The sequence below is a fragment of the Panthera uncia genome (genome assembly GCF_023721935.1).
Source record: "Panthera uncia isolate 11264 chromosome D3 unlocalized genomic scaffold, Puncia_PCG_1.0 HiC_scaffold_8, whole genome shotgun sequence".
Classification (NCBI taxonomy): domain Eukaryota; kingdom Metazoa; phylum Chordata; class Mammalia; order Carnivora; family Felidae; genus Panthera; species Panthera uncia.
In genome coordinates, this window is record NW_026057586.1 from 68,718,186 (window position 1) to 68,738,921 (window position 20,736).

Below are 20,736 nucleotides of genomic sequence, written 5' to 3' on the forward strand. Positions count from 1 at the left end.
AAAATAAAATAAAATAAAATAAAATAAAATAAAATAAAATAAAATAAAATAAAAAATAAAATGCAGAGCCTGGCAATTCCTATCCCAAAGTCAAAGGAAGGACCCGTGGAAGGTACTGTGCTGGTGTCTCTCAGCGAAGCCACTCTACCACAGCAGTGGGGTGTGGAGCCAGTGTCACAGTTCGAGAACAATAGCTATTAGCACCGTGCTTTACAGTTTGCGTGAGAGGAGATTCTGCTGTCCCCATTTGCAGATGGACAAAGTGAGGTGCAGAGAGGGTCAGGGTCCAAGGTCACTGAGTTAGGAAGCAGCAGGGCCAGGACTGGAACTTCGCCTCCAGAGCAGGGCTCTGGCTCTGATCACCCTGCCCCCACCGTGTACATCTCCTTTCTTTCCTCTCCTTTTCATAACGGCCCTTGGCCCCTGGCCCGCTTGGCTGCCTCCTGCAATTAGCCCTATCACTGTTCCGGATCGCAGCCCTGGGCCCTGCAGAGACAAAGTCCCCTGGGCCCACATGGCAGGGGGTGGAGGGCAAGTGGGGGGACCCTGGTAGGGGTAGCTGGTGCCACACCGAGCTGGTCTGGCCTGTTTTCTCTCCTCCAGCAGCCTCTGGGGGCCCAGGAAGTGCTGAGTGGGCAGCAGTGGCAAGCCCGGAAGAGAAGGGCTGCCCCCTCCCAGCTCCTGCCCTCGCCCCATCCCACAGGCTCAGCCTCACTGGGTTCTTGGGCAACTTATCACTGACCCGCATCTCAGAAAAGAACCCCCCCCCCCCCGCCCAGAGGTGCCTGGGTGGCTCAGTCGGTTAAGTGGCCGACTTCGGCTCCGGTCATGATCTCGCAGTCCGTGAGTTCGAGCCCCGCGTCGGGCTCTGTGCCTGGATCCTGTTTCAGATTCTGTGTCTCCCTCTCTCTGACCCTCCCCTGTTCATGCTCTGTCTCTCCCTGTCTCAAAAATAAATAAAACGTTAAAAAAATTAAAAAAAAAAGAAAAGAAAAGAAAACCCCCAGGGACAGTGGGATGTAGGCAGTCTTCCAAGTACAGCGCCTATCTCTGGGAACCTGGGTCCTGGCTCCTCTGCCCATGGCCATTGCCATTCTAGTGTGCCCCATTCTAGAGTGGCCCCTGCCAGTGCCTTCCCTCAGCATCTTCAAGGAAGGGAAAAGCTCAAGGCTGCCTTGAGTGGCTGAAGGTGACCCCTGGAGGTGCCCCACCTCTCCTGGGATCTTAGGACTGAGACCTAAAGGACAAATAGGAGTTTGCTGGAGCAGGGGGGAGTGGGTGCTTTCTAGGCAGAGGGAATTCGAATGCAAGGACAGGGCTGGCAGGGCTCACAGGGCAATGGGGAGCCTTGGTGGCTGTGGACTCACAGCAGGCAGTGGCAACATTAGGTCTGTGCTTTAGAAGGAGGTCCTGCTGCCCCTGGAAAGTAGACAGAGGGGCCAGGCCAGGACTCTTCAGAGGAACTTGGGTTTATCCTGGGAGCAGTGGGGCTGGCATCATCAAGGCGGGGGGGGGGGGGGACGTGGTTATTGGTGACTCCCCGCCCCATCCCAGGGGAGTGGCCAGGGGCTGACCTTGAACCCCACATGGCCTAAGTATCCCCTCCTGTTTAGTCAGCCATCAGCTCCACATCTTTTAAGCAGGGGATTCAAGCAAACTCCAGCTCGTGGGAAATAAACCAGGGACCCACATGGGGGCAATTTTAATTAAGGAAGAAGAAAATTGTTTTCTTTCGCTGCCCCCTGGTATAAAGAAAAAGGGGCAGGTCAAGCAATTGTGGGCAGTCACAGGCCCACCTCCCCCAGCCCGGTCCAGGGCCTGGGCATGGAGGGAGGCGTGTGTGCACAGGGCCATTTGGCTGACAGGATGGTCATTCTGTGGCTGTGTGTCCTGTTGGATTTGCCTAGGTCTGATTGTGTGCTTGAGTGTGTGTGTGTGTGTGTGTGCGCTTATGTGGGTCTGTGTGTGTGCACATGGGTACACGTGTGTCCAGGAGTTATAGGCACTCATAAATACGTACGTGTGTGTCCGTGTGTGTGTGTGTGTTTGTGTGTGTGCTCACTGCATTGATAGATGTGCATGCCTTTGCGTGTGTGTATACATCCATACACCGGGACGGAGTCTTCATTCCTGGCGCAGGAGCCCCTCCAGTATCTGGAGCTTCTGACTGTCCTCTGCCCGGGTTGCTCCCTCCCTCCCTCCCTCCTTCCTTCACTCCCAGAGCCCTAGGGCCAGCCTGAGGAACATCACACAGGCTGTAGGGAACCCCCAGCACCCCTCAGGAAGTGCCTTCCAAAACTTGCACCCCAAGTTTTATGCATTTTTCTGGATAGGAACCACAACTGACATCACTTTCTCAAAGGGGCTTATCCCCCCCCCCCCACACCAAACAAAACTCAAACAGCTCTAGGGACCCAGAGGATCTAAAGAGTGGGGCCTTTTTGAAGAGGTGTATTTTTTTTTTAACTTCTAAAATCACCCACCTGCTCATTGGGAGAAAATTTCCAGCCTGAGGTTAAGAGTGCCAACTCTAGGGTCAGATGGACCTGAATCCCAACCTTTACTGTGTTGTTCATCTTGGGTGCCTGGGGCTCATCCCAGACCTGAGAGCCTCAGTCTTCCCATCTGTAAAGTGGCACTCATAGTTGGTATGTGAAAGGCTTTGGACCCAAGCTCCTGGTGTGCAGCATGCATGATTATTGAAGGCTGCTGTTAGTGCAGGAGACAGAGCAGATGGAAAGCTCCTCCCTGCCCCCATGGGTGGCAATTTGATGTGAGCGTGTGATTTTTCCTAACTTTGCACACATGGCTATATATGTGCATATACATATAAATAGTCTTTGAGCTTTCTCTTTTTTAAATTTCTTTAAGTTTATCTATGTTGAAAGAGAGCATGAGCTTGAGCCCGGGAGAGGCAGAGAGAAAGGCAGAGAGAGAATCCCAAGCAGGCTCCCCCACTGTCAGCACAGAGCCCAATGTGGGGCTTGAACCCATAAACAGTGAGATCATGACCTGAGCAGAAATCAAGAGTTGGACAGTTAACCAACTGAGCCACCCAGACACCCCTGAGCTTTTTTTTTTTCATGTAATGTTTATTTATTTTTGAGAGAGAGAGACAGAGGGTGAGCAGGGGAGGAGCAGAGAGAGAGGGAGACACAGAACCCACAGGCTGAGATGTCAGCACAGAGCCTGACACACTGTGAGATCATGACCTGAGCCAAAGTCAGACACTTAACCACTTAACTGACGGAGCCACCCAGGGCCCCCCACCCCCACCCTGAGCTTTCTTATTTTAATAGAAATCCAATCCTTCTCTATCCGTTGGTCTGCACTTGCGTTTCTCAATTAGCCAGACGTGGTGGTCTACACGTGGAGAACTTGGGATCTATCTCGCATCTGGTTTTCCACGTCCAGTGGTCCTGTAGCTGTTTAGGCTGTTCCCAGTGTCGCGTGGTTCCCAGCAGTGCTGCCACAAGCCCCTGTCACCTCTTCCATGTGGTGTCTGGCCAAGGGCTATGTTGAGCCTCTGCCAGGTCATTGGTCTAAACAGAGCCATCCCTCTCCCCACTTTGCCTTTGGCTAAGGCTGTTTCTTCCTCCTGGACTTATCCCAGGGTGACAAAAGAGTGAAGGGACTTCCCCAGCGTCCCACAGTGAGATAGCCGGCAGGTCCCAGCCAAGGACATTCTCTGATGGGTGACCAGGGTCGGGGGTGGGACAGCAGCTGGGAGACTGGATGTCGGTGGTGGCAGACATCTCTGTGATGGCTGAGACATTCCAGCGGCTCAGCAGCCCTCAGCCCTGCACAGGGTCACAGGCCCTGCATTTTTTGCCGGGATTGGGAAAGGAGGGACTGTTTCAGGTGACCCTTTTCAGCCAGAGCCTGTCACCCCACCAGACTTTCCTTTGTGGTCTTGAGCCTGGGGTCAGCAGGTTCCCAGGCTAGGGCCTTCACAGAACCATGGATCGTGGCTCAGGAGATGGGGAGGAGACAGGAGTTGAGATCTCTGGGATGAAGTCAGGGGCCAGGCTGGGCCATCCACATTCCTGGGTGCAAATCTGACTCTACCATACACCAGCTCTGGTACGTGAGCAGTTGTCCTCCCCTCCCCAAGCCTCAGTTTACACCTTTGTAAAATGTAGGGAGGTGCCTTCCTGACTTACTAGGAAGATAATGTAAATACCCTTAGCATACAGTGGGTGCTCAATAAATGCAATGCAATATGTTTTTTGTTTTGTTTTTTGTTTTTTTAGAGAGAGAACACACAAGCAGGGGAGAGAGGGACAGAGGGAGAGACAGAGAGAATCCTCCCTGCTGAGTGTGGAGCCCAATGTAGGGCTCGATCCCACAACCTTGGGATCATGACCTGAGCTGAAATCAAGAGTCAGCTGCTGAAATGACTGAGCTACCCAGGCGCCCCGCAAAGCAATATGGTTATTAATGGGCATTTGAAGAATCCAGTCCCGCATGCTTGGGACGTCTGGCTATCACACAGAGGGGACACAAGGATAAGTGAGACAGGGCCTCTCTTCTGTCATGCCAGGGGAGGGAGAGGGCAGACATGAATCCTCAGCCTAACTCAGTGAGACAGGTATACAAAGTGCTGCAGGGGATCCCTGGCAGGGAACCATCAGTTCTGTTCAGGTAGGGGTGGAGGTGGGAAAGGACTCGGGGAGAGGTGACAGCACAGTAGGGCTTTGAAGGTCGGAGGTGCCAAGTGGAGAAGTGGGGGCAGGGTGGGCCCAGCGTGTGGCGGTGGGCCCAGGCAGTGGGCCCAGCGTGAGTGTGTGTGAAGGCCTGGAGGTGAGGGTTCACAGCAGATGTGAGCACAGGAGATCTGGAGGGCTCCGAATGAGGATGAGCACAGGAAGAACATGGCCAGGTTTCCATTTTATGACACTCTCCCTAGGGAGCGACTGAGGGGCAAGACGGGGGCTGCTGCTGTTGTCCGGGTGGGAGGTAGGAGGCCCTGGTGACCCGGATGGGTAAGGGTTGGAGAGAAGTAATATCGAGAAAGGAGAGCGCAGGCAAGGATGCCTTGCTCCCGTCTTGTCCCCCGCAGCTCAGTCCCCACGACCTTCCGAGAGCCCCCAGCACAGCTGCCCCTCCAGAGCTATGGGAGTCACTCCTCAGCCACAGTAGCCCAGAGACTCCTGACTGGGGCCCAAAGGACTCAGAGCTCGGGGGTCTCTCTCCCTAGAGACTCAGGGCTCCTGGAGAGAACCCGGACCTCCTCACTCATCCTCCCCGGGGTCCTGGGCAGAAGCTGCGCATGGCGCCTGAGCTTCCTCACTGTGGGTCTGTTTCAGGAACTGGTGCTCCTATGTGGTGACCCGTACCATCTCATGCCACGTGCAAAATGGCACCTACCTTCAGCGAGTGCTGCAGAATTGCCCCTGGCCCATGAGCTGCCCAGGGAACAGGTAAGTGAGACCATGGTGGAACAGGGGCTGGTGGCATTCTAAGTGGAGGCCAGCAGGAGCAAAGGCCTGGTTGCGACACTGCATCGAAAGTGCAGGGAAATGCAGGGGCCCCGAGGGTGGGAAGAGCAAAGGGAATATTGGCCCCCTCCCCATCCTCAGCACCTCCCCTTAGGCTCCTGGGGCACTTGGAGGGCCTCCTGGGGGAAGGATTCCACCATTTACCCACATGCATTCACTTGGTGAGGCTTCACTGCTTGGCAGGACAGGCCAACCCAGCTTGCAGGGACTTCCTGTCCACTTAATATCTAGATCCCCCCACCTGGGGAGTTACAAGGGATTAGAAGGGCTGAATCCCTGTATAGAGGAGGAGAGAGGCTCCAGAGGGGCTCAGAGGTAGCAGAGGACCCTGGAGCTTGTCCCCACGGACATCCAGGTCGGTGGGAAAGGTGGCAGAAAACTCTGTCTGAGTTCGGCCCCCTGGACACTCTTTCAGCTACAGAACCGTGGTGAGACCCACATACAAGGTGATGTACAAGACAGTGACCACGCGTGAGTGGAGGTGCTGCCCCGGGCACTCAGGGGTGAACTGCGAGGAAGGTAGGACTACCCCGAGGTACAGGCCAGGTGCCTTCCCTCGGGCACGTGGGTGGGAGTAGTCAACCCTTGCTAAGTCGGTAGATGCTACAGTGGCCAGCACTGGGCACACCCGGGCCCACTAGTGAGGCTTGGCTGGTATGCACACAGTCAAGGCCTGCTGTCCCATGGATGTTGACCGCCTAACTCTCAGGACCCCTGAAAGAATGTCATACATGCTGCACAGCTCATGTCTTGAGGCACACCATCCCAAGCCTTTCCTCCAAACTTGGGGAGAACCCGTGTGGACATTTCCATTGGATATGGTAACAGCACACGGAAACAAAGAACCCCTTAAGTCTGTGAATCGGCCCGGTTGGGATGGTTGTATCCATCTTGTGGGTGAAGAAACTGAGGCTCAGGAAAGTGATGGGTATACAGCTCCTGAGTGGCGGTCAGGATTTGAAGCCTGGTCTGCCTGGCCTCTCCCAGGGCCTTAGAGATGGGCCACCACATGTGGAGTGTGTCGCAGGCAGAGGGAGCCCTTTCACCCCACCCCCCTTATCTGCGTGCAACACGGGTGGCTCAGGGCCCAGCACCCACCAGTGGTACAGAGGACACAGCCCAGGCCTCCCTGCACCCTGGACACATGGTTACCTGGAGAGTCCTCTCTCAAGGGCACCTGCCTCTCTGCTAAGCAGTCTGGGTGGCTCCCACCCTCACTACCTATCTGAACTCAGCAAGAGAAGCTGTCAGAACCAGCCCAAGAAACACGCCTGTAGGCACATCAGTGGAAAGAGGCATTCAGGGACCCCAGAGCAGCACGTTAATGTGAGCATCAGTCACAAGACATACTCTGATTCCAGAAACACAAACGTGTGAGACATGGCCTCTGAATCAAGAGAGCGTGATGCTAACAGAAGTCACCATTCATAGGTGCTTCTTGAAAGATTTACATGCTTCGCCTCCCTGGGACCCCACAAGAGTCCTGCTTCATAGGATGGGCAACAGAGGCCCAGAGAGGTGGAGTCACATGCCCAGAATCACACAGGGTAGGGGGTAGAGCTCACGACAGAGTGGGGCAGGGAGGGGCCTGGCAGATTTCCCTGTGGGGTTGGGGAGTCTCCAGTTCCGGTAGGGGTGGCCAGAGGGAGTGGAGGAGCTGCCTGATGCCAAGCAGGGGTCCTGTACAGAGAGGCAGCTGCCGGTGCCGGTGTGGGAGGGCAGACATCAAGGGGAACCAGGAGTGGGACCCTCCCCTCCCTGGTGGGAGGAAGAGGGGCCCAGGGGGCAGAAGGAGAGCCAACAAGGAGGGGCTGCTGCCAAAGAGGACACAGAGTAGCTGGTCGGGGGGAAGTAAGTCCCCAGAGTGTGGGGGCCACGTGGGCCTAGCGGGCCTGAGCCAGGCAGGGCCTGCCCAGACAAAGGCCACTCTGTCAGTGGCTTCCCTCCCAAGGGCAGACCTTCCCAGGTCTGTGGGGCCATCATGGAGCCAGTGAGGGCGGAGGACAGGTGGGGGCAGCTCCCATGCCCTTGAGTCCCACAGCTGGAGGCTGTGTGTCCAGAAACCAGGATCAAGGCTAAGGTCTCTGCCAATGGCAAGGTTGGCGTGCAAGACGGGGGCTGGGCTAGGCCAACCCTGACATCTGCCATCTCCTGTTTCAGGGCCTCCAGGTCCCAGCCTGGGATGGACGTCTCCAGGGCTTCATGGGCCAGGCCAGATCTGCCACACACCAGCTGTGTGGCCTTCGGCCAGGGACTCCCCATACATTGTGCAAGTCATTGTGCAAGGGCACCGGGCAGAGGGGGCGGGGTGGGGACTGCAGTGCAGGTGGCCCGTATCTCGTGCCCATTCAGAGGGAGGAATACCTTCTCTAAAGAGCACCAAGCTGCTGTGTGCTCTTGCAGAGCCTGGGCTCTCCCACACTAAACTTCTGTGTTCTCACTTGTGAAATGGGCAGGGTACTAGAGTCTGCTTCCCAGGGATGTTTCAAGGATGAAATGAAGCCGTAAAGACCCTGCAGTGGCACGGCAGCCTGTGGTGGGCACTATGTGATAACCAGAGATAGGAAGGGCCTCTCCCACACACACACAGGCAGAGCAGACTAAAGAGATGCCCAGGCCTAGATGTTCTGGAACACTGCTCTTCTAGGGTCCTGGGAATGAGGGTGGGGAAGCATGAGGACATTGCAAGCCCAACCCAGGCCGTGCCCTTCCTCTGACAGCTTGGTTGAGGCTGAGCCCCACCCCCCCAGCAGTTTCCCCGGCTGGTAACTGCCCTCATAGTCTGCCCAGCCCTGTGACATGGCCCTGGGGCCACAGAGCAGTGTCACCAGAGCAGTGTGGGGTGACATGAAGGAGGAGAGGGAGCACCCATCATTCCAGAATTCAGATCTAGATCAGCTGTGCTCTGCTGTGTGATCTGGGGCAGGTCACCCTACCTCTCTGAATCTTGTCTCTATCTGGAAGTCACCTGGGATTGAAAAGTGCCCACCTTGTACTTTATTATGAGCATCTGAGACTCATGCCTCAAACACAGTGGATATTCATAAATTTATATCTTCCTCTCCCCCTTGGCCCCTGTGCTGGGGATTCTGCGATGGCTCTCTGGGACTGTCCTGCCTCCCACCTCTGAGATTAGTTTCTCAGTCAGCTCCTCAGCAAACAGGCCTCGAGCCTGCAGGTTCTTCGTTCACTCATAGCTCTTAGCCCTGGCTTTCTCATCTTCAGAATGGCAATGTTCACTCTGTGATGATGAGTGAGGATGTTCCCTGATGTTCATGACAACCTATGAGGAAAAGACTGGAATAGGCCCCGTTTTACAGATGGGGTAACTGAGGCTCAGAAGGGTATTCACCTGGACCTGGAGTCACTCAGCACGGGACCTGCCTGATCAAGCCTCTACTAATGCCTCTCGGCCTTGGGAGGTGGGACTAGACGGAAGAAGGGAGCCTGGCTGAGTCTCACCTGGCTGCCCACTCCCACTGGAAAACGTTGAGGAAGGGCCAAGGCCGGATGCACTGTGTCTGCTGGTCCTGAGCCCCTGATGGGCTCTGCTGAGGGCAGGGCTGCTGTGGCCTCCGTGTTATTCTGCCTCTGGGAGGAGGGAGTCCTTGCGGACAGATTGTTCACCCATCAGCCCCATTGTTCAGGCGATGTAAGTGAGGCTCAGAGAGGGTGTAGATCTCATCCAGGGTCACACAGCAAATAAGCTTTATAGCTGGGATTCTCAGAGCTAGGGCTCTGACCTGGGGTCTGCAGCTTCCCCCTGGCTCAGACCCTCCCATAATAATAATGATGAGGGGAAGGAAAGCGTCCGCTGTCTTCCATGCCGGGTACCATGACTCACACCCACCGGTGTCATGCTACCTATCATGCCATGATGCAGAAGGTCCAGGTGTGGAAATTGAGGCTGGGAGAGGGAAATGCCTTGTTCAAGGTCACATCCCGATTCAAAGTCCATCAGTATGACCTGGGGCCAGGATTTTTCCTCTCCAGCAGCATCAGCTGAGGATTTCCAGTAGGGGAGTATTCAGACAGTTGGGGCACCATGAGACTGGTGGAAGCCAATCTCAGCCCCAATTGCTCCCTGATAGAAAAATCGAGAAGCTCCCTCACCCTCCTCTCCCGTGAGATCCCCTGCAGCTAGGTGACCTCTGTTTGCCCCTCACTGTTCCACTGTCCTTAGCACACATGTCCCTTCCCCATCTGTGGACTCCCACAGCCCTTCTATGATGGGGTACCAGAGAGGGAAGAAGTTTGCCCCGGGTCACACAGCAAAAAAGCTTAAGAACAGACCAGAGGTTCTGCCCCAGGTGTCGCCTGGGCCCTGGGCTTCTCCACCATCCAGGGTCAGGCCCTTCCTGCACCTATCTTTCCAGCCCTAACTAGATGCCAGTTACAGTGCCAAGTTTGTGCTTTACTCTGAAGATTCAGGATCCTGTGGGCTCAGTGCTGCCCGAGTCTGCCACCTGTCTACTCCACTCCTGTCTGGAAGGTCCAGCAGCCCCTATCTCCTGACTCCCTGCCTGTCCGTCCTTCACCCCTAGCTGGGTGGTTCCCCTCTCCACCCTCCTGGCCACCCCAGTGATGTGCTCCAGCCTTGCGCTCACTCCATCTTACCCTTGGCCTACACTGGCCTTCTCTCCCACCCCACAGCCTGGGCAGCAGCTGTCCCCTCTGCCTGTGACCCTCCTGGAGCTGCCACCTGGCTATGGTGGCCCCCGCCTTCCCATCACTACTCGTGTCTTTCCAGTGCCTGACGTACAGTGGGTACATGGGAAATGAATGGGAACCTCCTTTTACCCTGAAGAGAGGGCCAGGCTGGACACAGACTGAGGCTTCCCAGAAGCCAGCTGGAGGGTTCTTGGAGCTCCTGGCCCCATCCCTGACCCCATCTTTGGTTCAGGCCAACAGCAGCAAATATTTACATTTGCAAAGTAAATTCCCAGGACGACACCTGGACTGAGGCTGGGGAGACTGCATCTCTGTGGCTGTGGTCACTGGACCCAACAGACCTGTGGGTGGCTCATGAATGAGGAAGCCCCTCCGCTGGCCCCTGTCCTGAAAGAGAAAGCCAGAGATGAAGCCCAGGGACACTCGCAACTTCTCACACCCACATTCCCACTGTAGGGTGGCATTTGAATCCCCACATCCCTACCTCTCTGTGTGGGCAGGCAGCCTCTCCTTTCTGGGCCTCATGTTCTCATGAAGACCCAATGAGAATGGGCTTCTTAGCTTAGCCCTAGTGGTGGGCAGGGGGAAGGGGAGCTGCTTACGGGGACACAGGGCTTGAAACTGTACCTGATGCTGTCCTTGTGCAGATCAAGGCAGGGAGTGATGAGAGTGTCATGGGGGGAGCTTTGGTGGGTACCCTGGTCTGTCTGGGAAGGCTTCCTGGAGGAGGTGATATAGGACTGGCAGCTGTGGGGAAGAGGGTAGGGAGGCAGTGTGTGTGGTACTGGTAGAGACCTCCCAGGTGGTGGGAAGTAGCCCTCAGTCAGGTTTCCCAAAGTGAAGCTGGGGTTTGTGGTCCTGGAACCCAGCCTGGAGCCCCTGAGAGGGCAAGGTTAGGGCTGAGGGGTGGAACTTTAGGACAGACCACCAGGCTGGGGTCTGGGGGACTTTCAGCCCGCTGGGGTCTGCTCCAGAGGTCCTGGCCCAACACCAGTGGGAAGGATATGATATTTTTGGATGACAGGGGACCTTGTCCCAACCCTGGGCTTTTTCCCTACTGGGATTTGCTGTGCTAAAGGGCCATTTTACAACCTGATTTGCCCCTTAAAGTAGTTCTGTCCACTTACCAGCATTTGAAGTTTTAGGGATTGTTTTTGTGAATCCTGAAACCAAACCAATATTTTCTGGGTTTTTTTTTTTTTAGCAGTTTTGTTATTTCTTTAACTATCTTCCTTCTTTCCTTCCTTCCTTGCTTCCATCTTTCTTTCTTTTAAAATTTTCACTTGCCATCACTTTGAACCAGTTACATCTATGCTGATGGTCAGACCATGTTTTCGTTAGTTTTTCTAGTTCTCTCTGGCGTCCAGTGAAATGTACGAAAGCAAATTGGTTGAAAAAGAATTTCCAACCACAAGTGCATAGATTAGCAACTCAGGGAAGCCCTCGTGTGACGTTAGAACATTTATGCTCATTTTCAAGACCATTGTGTCTGCCGTCCACATTATTTTGCCTTTTGTTTTGTTTGTTTTACGTTCATTTTGGGCCGGTGATTCATGCATTTGTTAACAGAAGGTCTGTTGAGGCCACTGAGGCCCTACTATGCAACAGGCACTTTTCCAGGCCATTCATGGGACAGACTAGGTCCCTGCCCTGGTGGGGCTCATGTTCCAGCCAGTGGGGTGGGTGACTGGCCGTGAACTGGGGAACTGACACAGTACATGTTAGAGGGTGGGAATGCCATGAAAAAAGGGGGAAACAGCAGGGTAAGTGAGGAGGCCGGGCCGGGCAGATGCTCTGCCAGACTTCATCCCAGAGAAAACCCAAACTTCCATGAGGTTGGAGAGACAGCAGCTTCCTTTGGTTGACTTCCTGAAAAGAGTAATAAAATGGCCTTTTACATCTTCACCTGGGAGCAAAGAGGACGAGGAAGGCTTGGCGAGCCCATTCTCCTCCAGAGCCAGCATTCCTACAGGTGCCAGGCCTCCCTGCCTCCACCCAGTGGGCTGACTCGAGGTGCCAGGTGGCCCAGAGGTCGAGCCCTGGAGTTAGGCTAACCTGAGTTCAAGTCCAGGCTCCAGCCGTCTTGGTTTCCCCCCAGAGAGATACTCATATTCACTCGTCCATTCATCTGAGCACAGGAGACAGAGAGCTCTGTGCCTCAGTTTCCCATCTGTAAAGTGGAGGTGGTACTAGCTACCCATTTATAGGGTTCCGTGAGGATAATGAGTTAAAAATCTGTATGTGAAGTGCTTACTAGAATGTGCCAGGCCCAGAGTAAGTGCTAGCTGTTAAGTGTTAGCTGTTACAACCTACCATGTGAGATTAAGCTGGGATGTGTAGAACACTTAGCATTGGCCTTGGCTCACATGGCATTCCCCCCACCTTGCCCTGATCCCTTGCCCCCGGTCCTGGGCTGCCACCCCACCTTCCTCTGTCCTGGGCCGGATTTATTCCCTGCGATGGGGCAAGTCCCAGGTCCCCAGGGAGGGTGAGCGGGAGATGCAAGGCCAGTCTAAGCAGAGGCCCCATAGTGGAGCAGGGTCTGGCCGCCTCCCTGCTGGGGGCTGGCCAGAGACACCCGTCTGGTTTGAGTTCCCGGCGCCGCACTCCCTGCACCAACCCGCAGCCTGGCTCAGAGCTGCCAGGTCTGTGCCTTATTTGGGTCTTTTCTCCCCGCCCCCCCCCCACCAGATGGCACTCTGTGGCCTTAAAAGGCAGGCCTGGGGGGCGGCCGGCGGGGGGGGGTGCAGAGAAGGGCAGTTGCTACTGCTGGCTCCAGAGCCCCTCCAGCTGTACCCCTGCCCCTGGCTCAGCCAGCCCATCCCTCTGGCTGTGGGGAAAACCAGGCCCCCAGAGCCAGACCAGCCAGGGTGGCCACTCTTCATAGGGGTGGTGGCAGAGTAGAGCACAGCCCCCCTTGCCCTCCCCAGGCAGCCAGCCTCCCTCTGGTTTTCATTTAAAACCAGGGCGGGTTCCACTTCAGTGTCTTCTTACCAATTGGGGCAGGGAGAAGGGGGACAGCCATGTCCCAGCTGCCTGCTGTGTGCCTATGTGTGCCCAGGGGGCCCTTTGTATACATTGCCTTCCTCAGGATCACACCAGCCTGGGGGGCATAGTAGCCTTATGACTCCACTTTACAGATGGGAATATAGGTGGGTCCAGAGAGGACAAGTCATACAGGTCAGCAAGTAGCAGGGCTGGGACCCAACCTTGCATCTGTTACCTCTAAGCTCTTAACCCATGCAGCTTGCTGGGGTCATTGGCCCCTACCCGCTGCCAGCCCGCTCCCCAGTCCCATCAAGTTGGCAGTCTTGTTCCAGTTCAGCCCAACTCTTGCTGTGTGACCCAGGAAAACTGTCCCACCTCTCTGGGCCTCTGTCTCCCTCTTCACCAGGAGGGGTAGGGATCCTGGCCAGGGCCACAGTGGCACATGGGGAATAGTGCAGGCCAGCGGGGCTCTCATCAGTATCATCCCTCAGTTTCAGGTTCCGCTGGCTTCTTGGAGCCTGGCTGGTCAGGCAACACCATGCGACGGATGGCACTTAGGCCCACAGCCTTCGCAGGTGGGTCCTGGGGCAGCTGCTTGGGGTCCCCCTGGTTTAGGAGAGGCCGGGCGGGGGCACAGGCAATGTGGTGATGATCCTAAAGCCAGCTGAGTCCAGCAATGGAGGGTCAGGGAGAGCACCCACCCTTGCCCACCCCAGCCTGGAAAGAAAAGTGGGGGGTGGAGAGAAAGGGCCTAGAAGGAGTCTGACCTGGGCCCAGCACCCCAAGACCCATGACCCCCAAACTCTTTTGTGTGTGTGTGTGTGATCCCCAGACTCTTGCAGACGTGGGCCCAAGCCGCCAGTCCTCTTTTTATTTAAACTATGCTTTTCTCCGCATCTGCAATGAGTGAGGCACTGCGCCAGGTGCTTTCCATTGTCAACCCATTTCAATCTCACAGCCCCAGGAAGGCATCATTGTCCCCATTCTAAAGAGGAGGAAGCTGAGGGTCAGAGAGGAGACGCGCCCTTCCCAAGGCCCCATAACCAGGAAGGGGCAGCTCTGGGACTCGACCCCAGACTTTGTGCTTGTCAAGAACTCACTGCACCCTTGCTCTGAACTCAGTGTCCTCAGATGTGAACTGGGGTGACACTCGTCGTAACACATGGGATCCTGGCGTGGACTGGAGAGATGAGCCCTTAAAGCATTAGTCCCCGTGCACCGCAGCTGGCCGGTTCTGGAATGGGCCAGAGCTGCTACCGATAACTTAGGGGTATCCCTGGGGAGGCCCGAGGAGCTGGACGGTGGTTGCGGAGGCAGAATCAGAGGGTAGCGCCTCTGAGCCAGCTCAGTCCAGATTGTGATGTGTCAGTCCCCAAAGCTGGCAAGCCCAGGCTAGCCCTGCCCAAGGGGAAGCAACAGGATTTCCTGCCCTGGCTTCCAGGGAAGGAGTCATCTTGGATGTAAAGGTTGCAGGAGGTGGGTCCCTGATTCTGCTCTGGAGGATCTGGAGCCAAAGGAAACCCTCAGGACATGGCCTACCTTGAACAGGCTGTAGCCCCTTCTCCTACACTGGGCTATCTCATGGTTTGGGGTCATCAGGTGTCCCATTGCCTCCATCCTGCCCCCAGGCGTTGAGGGGCTCCATGGGGAACCTGTGGCGCCTTGCCCCAGCCCCAGCCTCGTCCCTCCCTGCAGGTTGCCTCAACTGCAGCAAAGTATCAGAGCTGACCGAGCGGCTGAAGGTGCTGGAAGCCAAGGTGGGTGAGCAGCTGCCCCTCCCCTGGCCTCCCCACCCCCTCCCTGCACCCCTACGCCCCATCCACTCATGATTCCCATTGCATCTCTGAGCTGAGCTTCAACACCCAAGAGCATGTGACCTCCCTACCAGACACCCACCATCCTCCAGAACAAGCTGGCTTCCCCTCTGTGCCCTTCCCCAGGAAGCCTGCTCACAGATCGCCTGGCCTGCTCTTCCTCCGGGAGGCCTACGAAGCTCCCTGTGCACCCCCATCTCCATGCCAGCCAGATATTTGTAGACACCACGCCCCCAGAGCCCGTGGCTGAGTCTCTTATTTGCCCTGTCGCCTTTGCCTTTTATTCCCCTCCACCACCATAATACTATCTTCCCAGTTTCCAAAGCAAAACATCTGCACATCCCAAATTATCTCAAGATACAAAGGTTTCAGCAATTAAAAAGCAAGATATTCTAAGTTTAGAAACATGAATAGCTCAGAACTGTGAAAAACCTACCAGAAAACCATCTGCAGCAGTCACCTATACCCCGAGAGAGAACAACGGTCAATATTTAAGCATCTTTTCTTCCAGATTTTCTTTTCTTTTTTTTAAGTTTACTTATTTATTTTGGGAGAGAAAGAGAGAGAGCGCGCACAAGCATGAGGGGGCAGAGAGAGAGAATCCTAAGCAGGCTCTGCACTGTCAGCAGGGCTCAGTCCCACGGACCATGAGATCATGACCTGAGCAGAAATCGAGAGTCAGACGCTTAACCAACTGAGCCATCCAGGAGCCCCCCCCCCCAGATTTTCTAAGCACATGTAAAGACATACATGTTTTGTCTGCATATCCTTTCCTCCATCATTCTCTCCTTTGGGAATTTATCTTAAGGAGAGTAGATAGATGCAAAGGTGGTTACCAAAATGTTAATGATTAATAGGGAAGGGGCGCCTGGTGGCTCAGTTGGTTAAGCATCCGACTTCGGCTCCGGTCATGATCTCGTAGTTTGTGAATTCGAGCCCCCGCAGTGGGCTCTGTGCGGACAGCTCAGAACCTGGAGCCTGCTTCAGATTCTGTGTCTCCCTTTCTCTCTGCCCCTCCCCGACTTGCACTCTGTCTCTCAAAAAAAATAAATAAATATTTTAAAAATAATAATAGGGAAAATTGAAAACCAGATGGCAGAGGGAGTGGTTGCATAATTAGCATAATACCAGACAGCCGTTCACAACACCTCCGTTTTGTAACATGAAAAGATGCCCCTGAGGTATCAAGGGGGAAAAGGAAGTTTCTGAACAGCATGTGCTAGAACCCCCGCTAGGAAGTGTGGGAGCTCCAGGAACCCCACACTGCTCCCCAGGCTTCCTCCCAGGAGGAGCCGGCATGAGGGGCTCAGTCTCAGGTCTGGGGTGTGGTTCTTAGTTCTGGGTCTGTCCGGGAGTTTCAGCTTTTCTCTGGACAGGACCACACGACCCCTGCCCCCTGGTCAGTGGGCATTCTGGCCCCTCTTTAATCCCAGGTCAGCGGCTCAGCGGACACCACTGACTTTCAGAGGCTCCCCACACTGGGTCCCAAAGTGGTTTTGTATACACCTCGGGGCCTCTATTTCATGTCAGACCTTCCCAAACTTCCCTCAAAATTTAGTAAAAACCCTCCCAGCCTATAGTACTTGAATAGACCAAGAGGAGTTTCATGTTATTTATGCAGCTCAGCATAGGAAAGACCCTGTGGCCCAGCAAACATGGCGACACAGAACTCCACTTGGGTGGCAGTGACGGTGTATGATGGCTTTTTTTACGGTGACGAATTGTGTAGTTTGAAAACCACAGTCACTTCTGATGAAGTTCTGAGCCTCTGGGAGGTGGGTCTCCACTCCAAGCTGGGCTGTGCTGGCTGCATGGGCCTCCTGCCCCCAACACGGGGGCCCTTCGGCTGACCTGCCCCTGTTGAGACCCTGGTACCTACCTGTCTTTTTCTTCCTCCACAGGTGGCAGTGCTAACTGTCACTGAGCGGGCAGTGCTCCCGACCCCAGCGGCACCCGGGGACCCTGTCCCACTCTGGGGCTCCCCAGCTGCCCGGGGTAGCCCTGGAGATGGAAGCCTCCAAGGTGAGTGGGTCAGTACGGGCAGTGTGTTGGGAATGAGTCAGGGGAGTGAGACCCAGTCCCCGCCCTGCTGCTGACTCCCAGCTTGACCCCTTTCTGGGCCTGAGGGGATGGGGCGCAGCACCCCAGTAGCCCCTGTCGTACACACTGGAGCTGGAGGCAGGGACCCTGGATGACACTGACCCCTGTCTACCCCCTGCCCCAGGGTTACCAGGAGCCAGAGAGAACGTGAGGGCCCCGCTGCTCCCTCGAGAGGGTAGGTGCTGACTGGGGGACGAGGGCCAGTGTCAGGGCAAGAGCAAAGTTGGAGCTGCCAAGCTGATGAACTTTCTCCCCCAGATCGAGTTGGTGGCCAGGGGCTTCCTGGGCCCACTGGCCCCAAGGGAGACACTGGCAGCCGGGGCCCAACAGGGATGAGAGGCCCACCAGGTGAGTGCCCACAGCACTGCCCCTACCCCCAGCTTCCCAGGTCAGCCCTGTCAGGTGAACCCTTACTTGGCCAGAGGTAGCCTGGGTCCCTTCCACCCACGTGTCTCTCAGCTCATCACCCCTCCACTCACACCTGGGCTCCCCAAAACCCTCTTTTGCATTCTCTAGACCCATGCTTCCTGGGCACCTACCACAGCAGGCTCTGAGCTGGGTACTTGGTGGGGTCAGACCTGTCCATACCCTTCTGATGCTTCCAGACCAGCTGGGAGGAGGAGAGGCAGGCAGAGGAGAAATAGCAGTGTCCCCCACCATGTGACCAAGGTTGTTCTGGGGGAAGTTGTAGGTATGGAAACCCCAAGGAAGGAAGCCTAGACCCAGCCTGGATGGGGTGGGGCATGGGAAGGGCTTCCTGGGGAGTGACATCATAGCTGAGGCCTAAAGGATGACTTGGAGGGGACACCAGGCAGAGCAAAGGGAGGACTGATGGAGGGAACAACTCATTCAAAAGTCTGGAAGGGAGAGAAGAGAACATTCTGGAAATCAACATTTCCTAAGAACCTGCTGTATACCAAGTGTCCATTGTCCTAAAGCCTGAAGAGGGCTGTGTTCATCCCCTTAATAGATGGCCAGGGAGGTCAGGGCCAGGACCGGCCTGGGCCTGTGGCCTCCGCAGCCATCGTGTAACCACTCCCCCAGGCTGCCTTGTTCCGCCCCCTTGCAGCCACCCTGGACCTCCCTGCCTCTTATACACCGAACAACTCCCTGGTTCCATTGTAGGTCCTCAGGGCCCCCCAGGAAGCCCTGGCCAGGCTGGAGCTGTGGGCACTCCTGGAGAGAGGGGACCTCCAGGTCCACCAGGGCCTCCTGGCCCCCCTGGGCCCCCTGGCCCCCCAGCCCCTGTTGGACCACCCCATGCCTGGAACCCCCAATATGGTAAGTCCCTTGGGGTCATGACAGATAATGGTGGGAGTGGGGGCAGGGCTGGCATAATGATCATCCCATTGTCACTGCCATCTACCAGGTACCTTCTGTATACTAGGCTTGCCCTTGGCCAGCTATGTGTCACCCAGTCCTCCAATAGTGCCATTGTCCTCTTCTGTTCTCTGATGAGGAAGACTGAGGGCCAGAGAGGAGCAATTACATAGCCAGAACACGAGAGACCAGCTTCAAACCCAGGCGTCCTCCGGAGCCTGTGCTTAGAATTACCAGCATCCGGCTCTCCTGCCAAGCCTTGGAGCTGGCGGTGATCCAGCCCTCAGAGCGCTGGAGAGGCCCAGGCCTGATGGCAGGAAATGAGTTCTGTGCTCCCTGACCCTGTGCTCAGAGAGCCTCCTCCACCCATCTGGACCCAGACGTGTATCCTTGACCTCCTCCCCAGGCTGACCTACGTGTGTGCCGCCAGTGGTCGGGAGCTAGGAGTGCCAGGTTCAATCATACCTGTGCCGTATATTTGGTGTATGACTGGGCGCCATTCATTCCATCTCACCACTCCTCCCTCTCCAAGCCTCAGTTTTCTCATCTGTACAATGGGGAGAGTGACTGCACAGTTCTCCCAGAGCTCCATGACCCCCATGCACAGAAGCCCGGCACAAAGTAGATGGTCAATAAATGGTAGCTGTTATTACTATTCCCATTTGACGTGTGGCAGTATAGGCTCAGCAAGGTGGAGGGTCTTGCTGAATGTCACTAGCCAGAGTGCGGTAAGGTTAGAACCCAGGCCTCCCTGCTTCCTGGTCCCATATGACCAGCACTCTCCACACTCCCCACCCTTGGAGCAGGTGTCCAATGGCCCCGCCCACACTATAGGTTGTCCCACAGGGTAGTCAAAGCTGGCTTGGCAGAGGTATGGCAGGTAAAGACTGACTGCCCTATCCCAGCCCAGTCCTGCTCACTCACCATCTTTCCTCCCCCAGGGGACCCATTACTGTCCAACACCTTCACTGAGACCAGCAGCCACTGGCCCCAGGGACCAGTCGGACTCCCAGGCCCCCCAGGGCCAGTGGGTAAGTTGAGTCCAGGCCCAATGTAAGGGGTGGGGTCAGATGATGGCAGAGTGGCTAGGGCTGTGGCCATCAGGAGGGAGTGGATAGTAGACTTACTGGTATTGTACTCTGTTTGAGTCCTGAGGATGTCGTGTCTTACTCCAGGTCCCCCTGGACTTCCTGGTCCCATGGGCATTCCTGGGAGTCCTGGACACATGGTGAGTAATTCTCCAAGTGGTCCCACTCATCTGTCCATCCATCCACCCACCCACTATCAGTCCACATATTCATCCATTCACCCATCTACCATTCATTTGTTCATTCATTCGAGCATTTATTGAGCACTTAATATGCAAACTACTTTCAGTAAATCTTTTTATTCAGTCATTCAGTCCATGTAAGGAAGAGCAGCACATACAGCCAAGAATGATAGAGGTTCTTTTTTTTTTTTTTTTTTTTTTTTTTAAAGGGCTGCCACCAGCACATGGCAACTTGCAGATCAGGGGTAGGGACTCTCTGACTCCAGGGCCATAACTATAAACTGCCAGCTGTATGCCAGGCACTGGGAGTGTGGTAAAGAACTCAGAGGTCCAGGCCAAACTGGGACTCCCTCCTCGACCCCTGTGCCCCCCAAGTCCTTGCCCACCCCACCCTGCCTCAGTACAAAGCTGAGGCCCTGTCTTGTTGCTCAGGGACCCCCAGGCCCCACTGGACCCAAAGGAATCTCCGGCCACCCAGGAGAGAAGGGAGAGAGAGTGAGTACTGAGGCAGCCCCTGGTGGAGGATTCTGGGGAATCCTGGGATCCCTGGGTCACACCCACTCCAATAGCTGACTCTATACCTCTCCTCCCTCCCACACAGGGACTGCGCGGAGAACCTGGCCCCCAAGGCTCCACGGGGCAGCGGGTGAGTGATGCTGCCCACCCTGCAGCACCCCCTCCAGGATCCCACAGGCTCAGACCCCTGCTCTGGCTCCACACACTGAGACCAGAGCTCCTGACCCCCTTCCTCTCCGGGGCATGATCCATCCCTCTCTTTCCTTGTCTCTGGGTCCTGTCAGCCTCTTAGTATCAGGCCATATACCTCTCCTTCACTCGGGCTCTGTGTCCCTGTATCTGTTTCTCTATCTCTTTCTTTCCTCTGTGTCTCTGACACTCTATATTTCTTTCACTCTCCATCTTTCCAACTATGATTGTTGATTTGTCTGTTTCTCCCTTTAGTTTGGTCAACTTTTGCTTTGTGTGCTTTGAAGTTTTGTTATTAGGGGCATACATGTTCAGGATTTTAATGTCTATGAAATGAATATTTTTCTCTCTTGGGATACTCCTTGTT

At 55.4% G+C, this 20,736-nt stretch overlaps 1 protein-coding gene across 3 annotated transcripts in view; it reads left to right on the top strand.

Annotated features, from left to right (window-relative positions):
- The window catches only part of EMID1 (EMI domain containing 1), a 48,106-nt gene that overhangs the window by 3,139 nt on the left and 24,231 nt on the right, over positions 1 to 20,736 (top strand). For 2 of the 3 annotated variants that reach the window (XR_007455160.1, XM_049618969.1), the window contains exons 2-13: positions 5,310 to 5,423; positions 5,917 to 6,020; positions 13,652 to 13,735; positions 14,856 to 14,917; positions 16,876 to 16,996; positions 17,199 to 17,249; positions 17,333 to 17,422; positions 18,200 to 18,355; positions 19,336 to 19,425; positions 19,570 to 19,622; positions 20,097 to 20,159; positions 20,266 to 20,310. Coding sequence is in view for 2 of the 3 variants with exons in the window: in XM_049618969.1 (XP_049474926.1) it covers positions 5,310 to 5,423; positions 5,917 to 6,020; positions 13,652 to 13,735; positions 14,856 to 14,917; positions 16,876 to 16,996; positions 17,199 to 17,249; positions 17,333 to 17,422; positions 18,200 to 18,355; positions 19,336 to 19,425; positions 19,570 to 19,622; positions 20,097 to 20,159; positions 20,266 to 20,310 (1,033 nt within the window). In the remaining variant the exon portion in view is untranslated. The remainder of the gene's footprint in view (positions 1 to 5,309; positions 5,424 to 5,916; positions 6,021 to 13,651; positions 13,736 to 14,855; positions 14,918 to 16,875; positions 16,997 to 17,198; positions 17,250 to 17,332; positions 17,423 to 18,199; positions 18,356 to 19,335; positions 19,426 to 19,569; positions 19,623 to 20,096; positions 20,160 to 20,265; positions 20,311 to 20,736) is intronic. The other variant, XM_049618970.1, reaches the window with a different exon arrangement.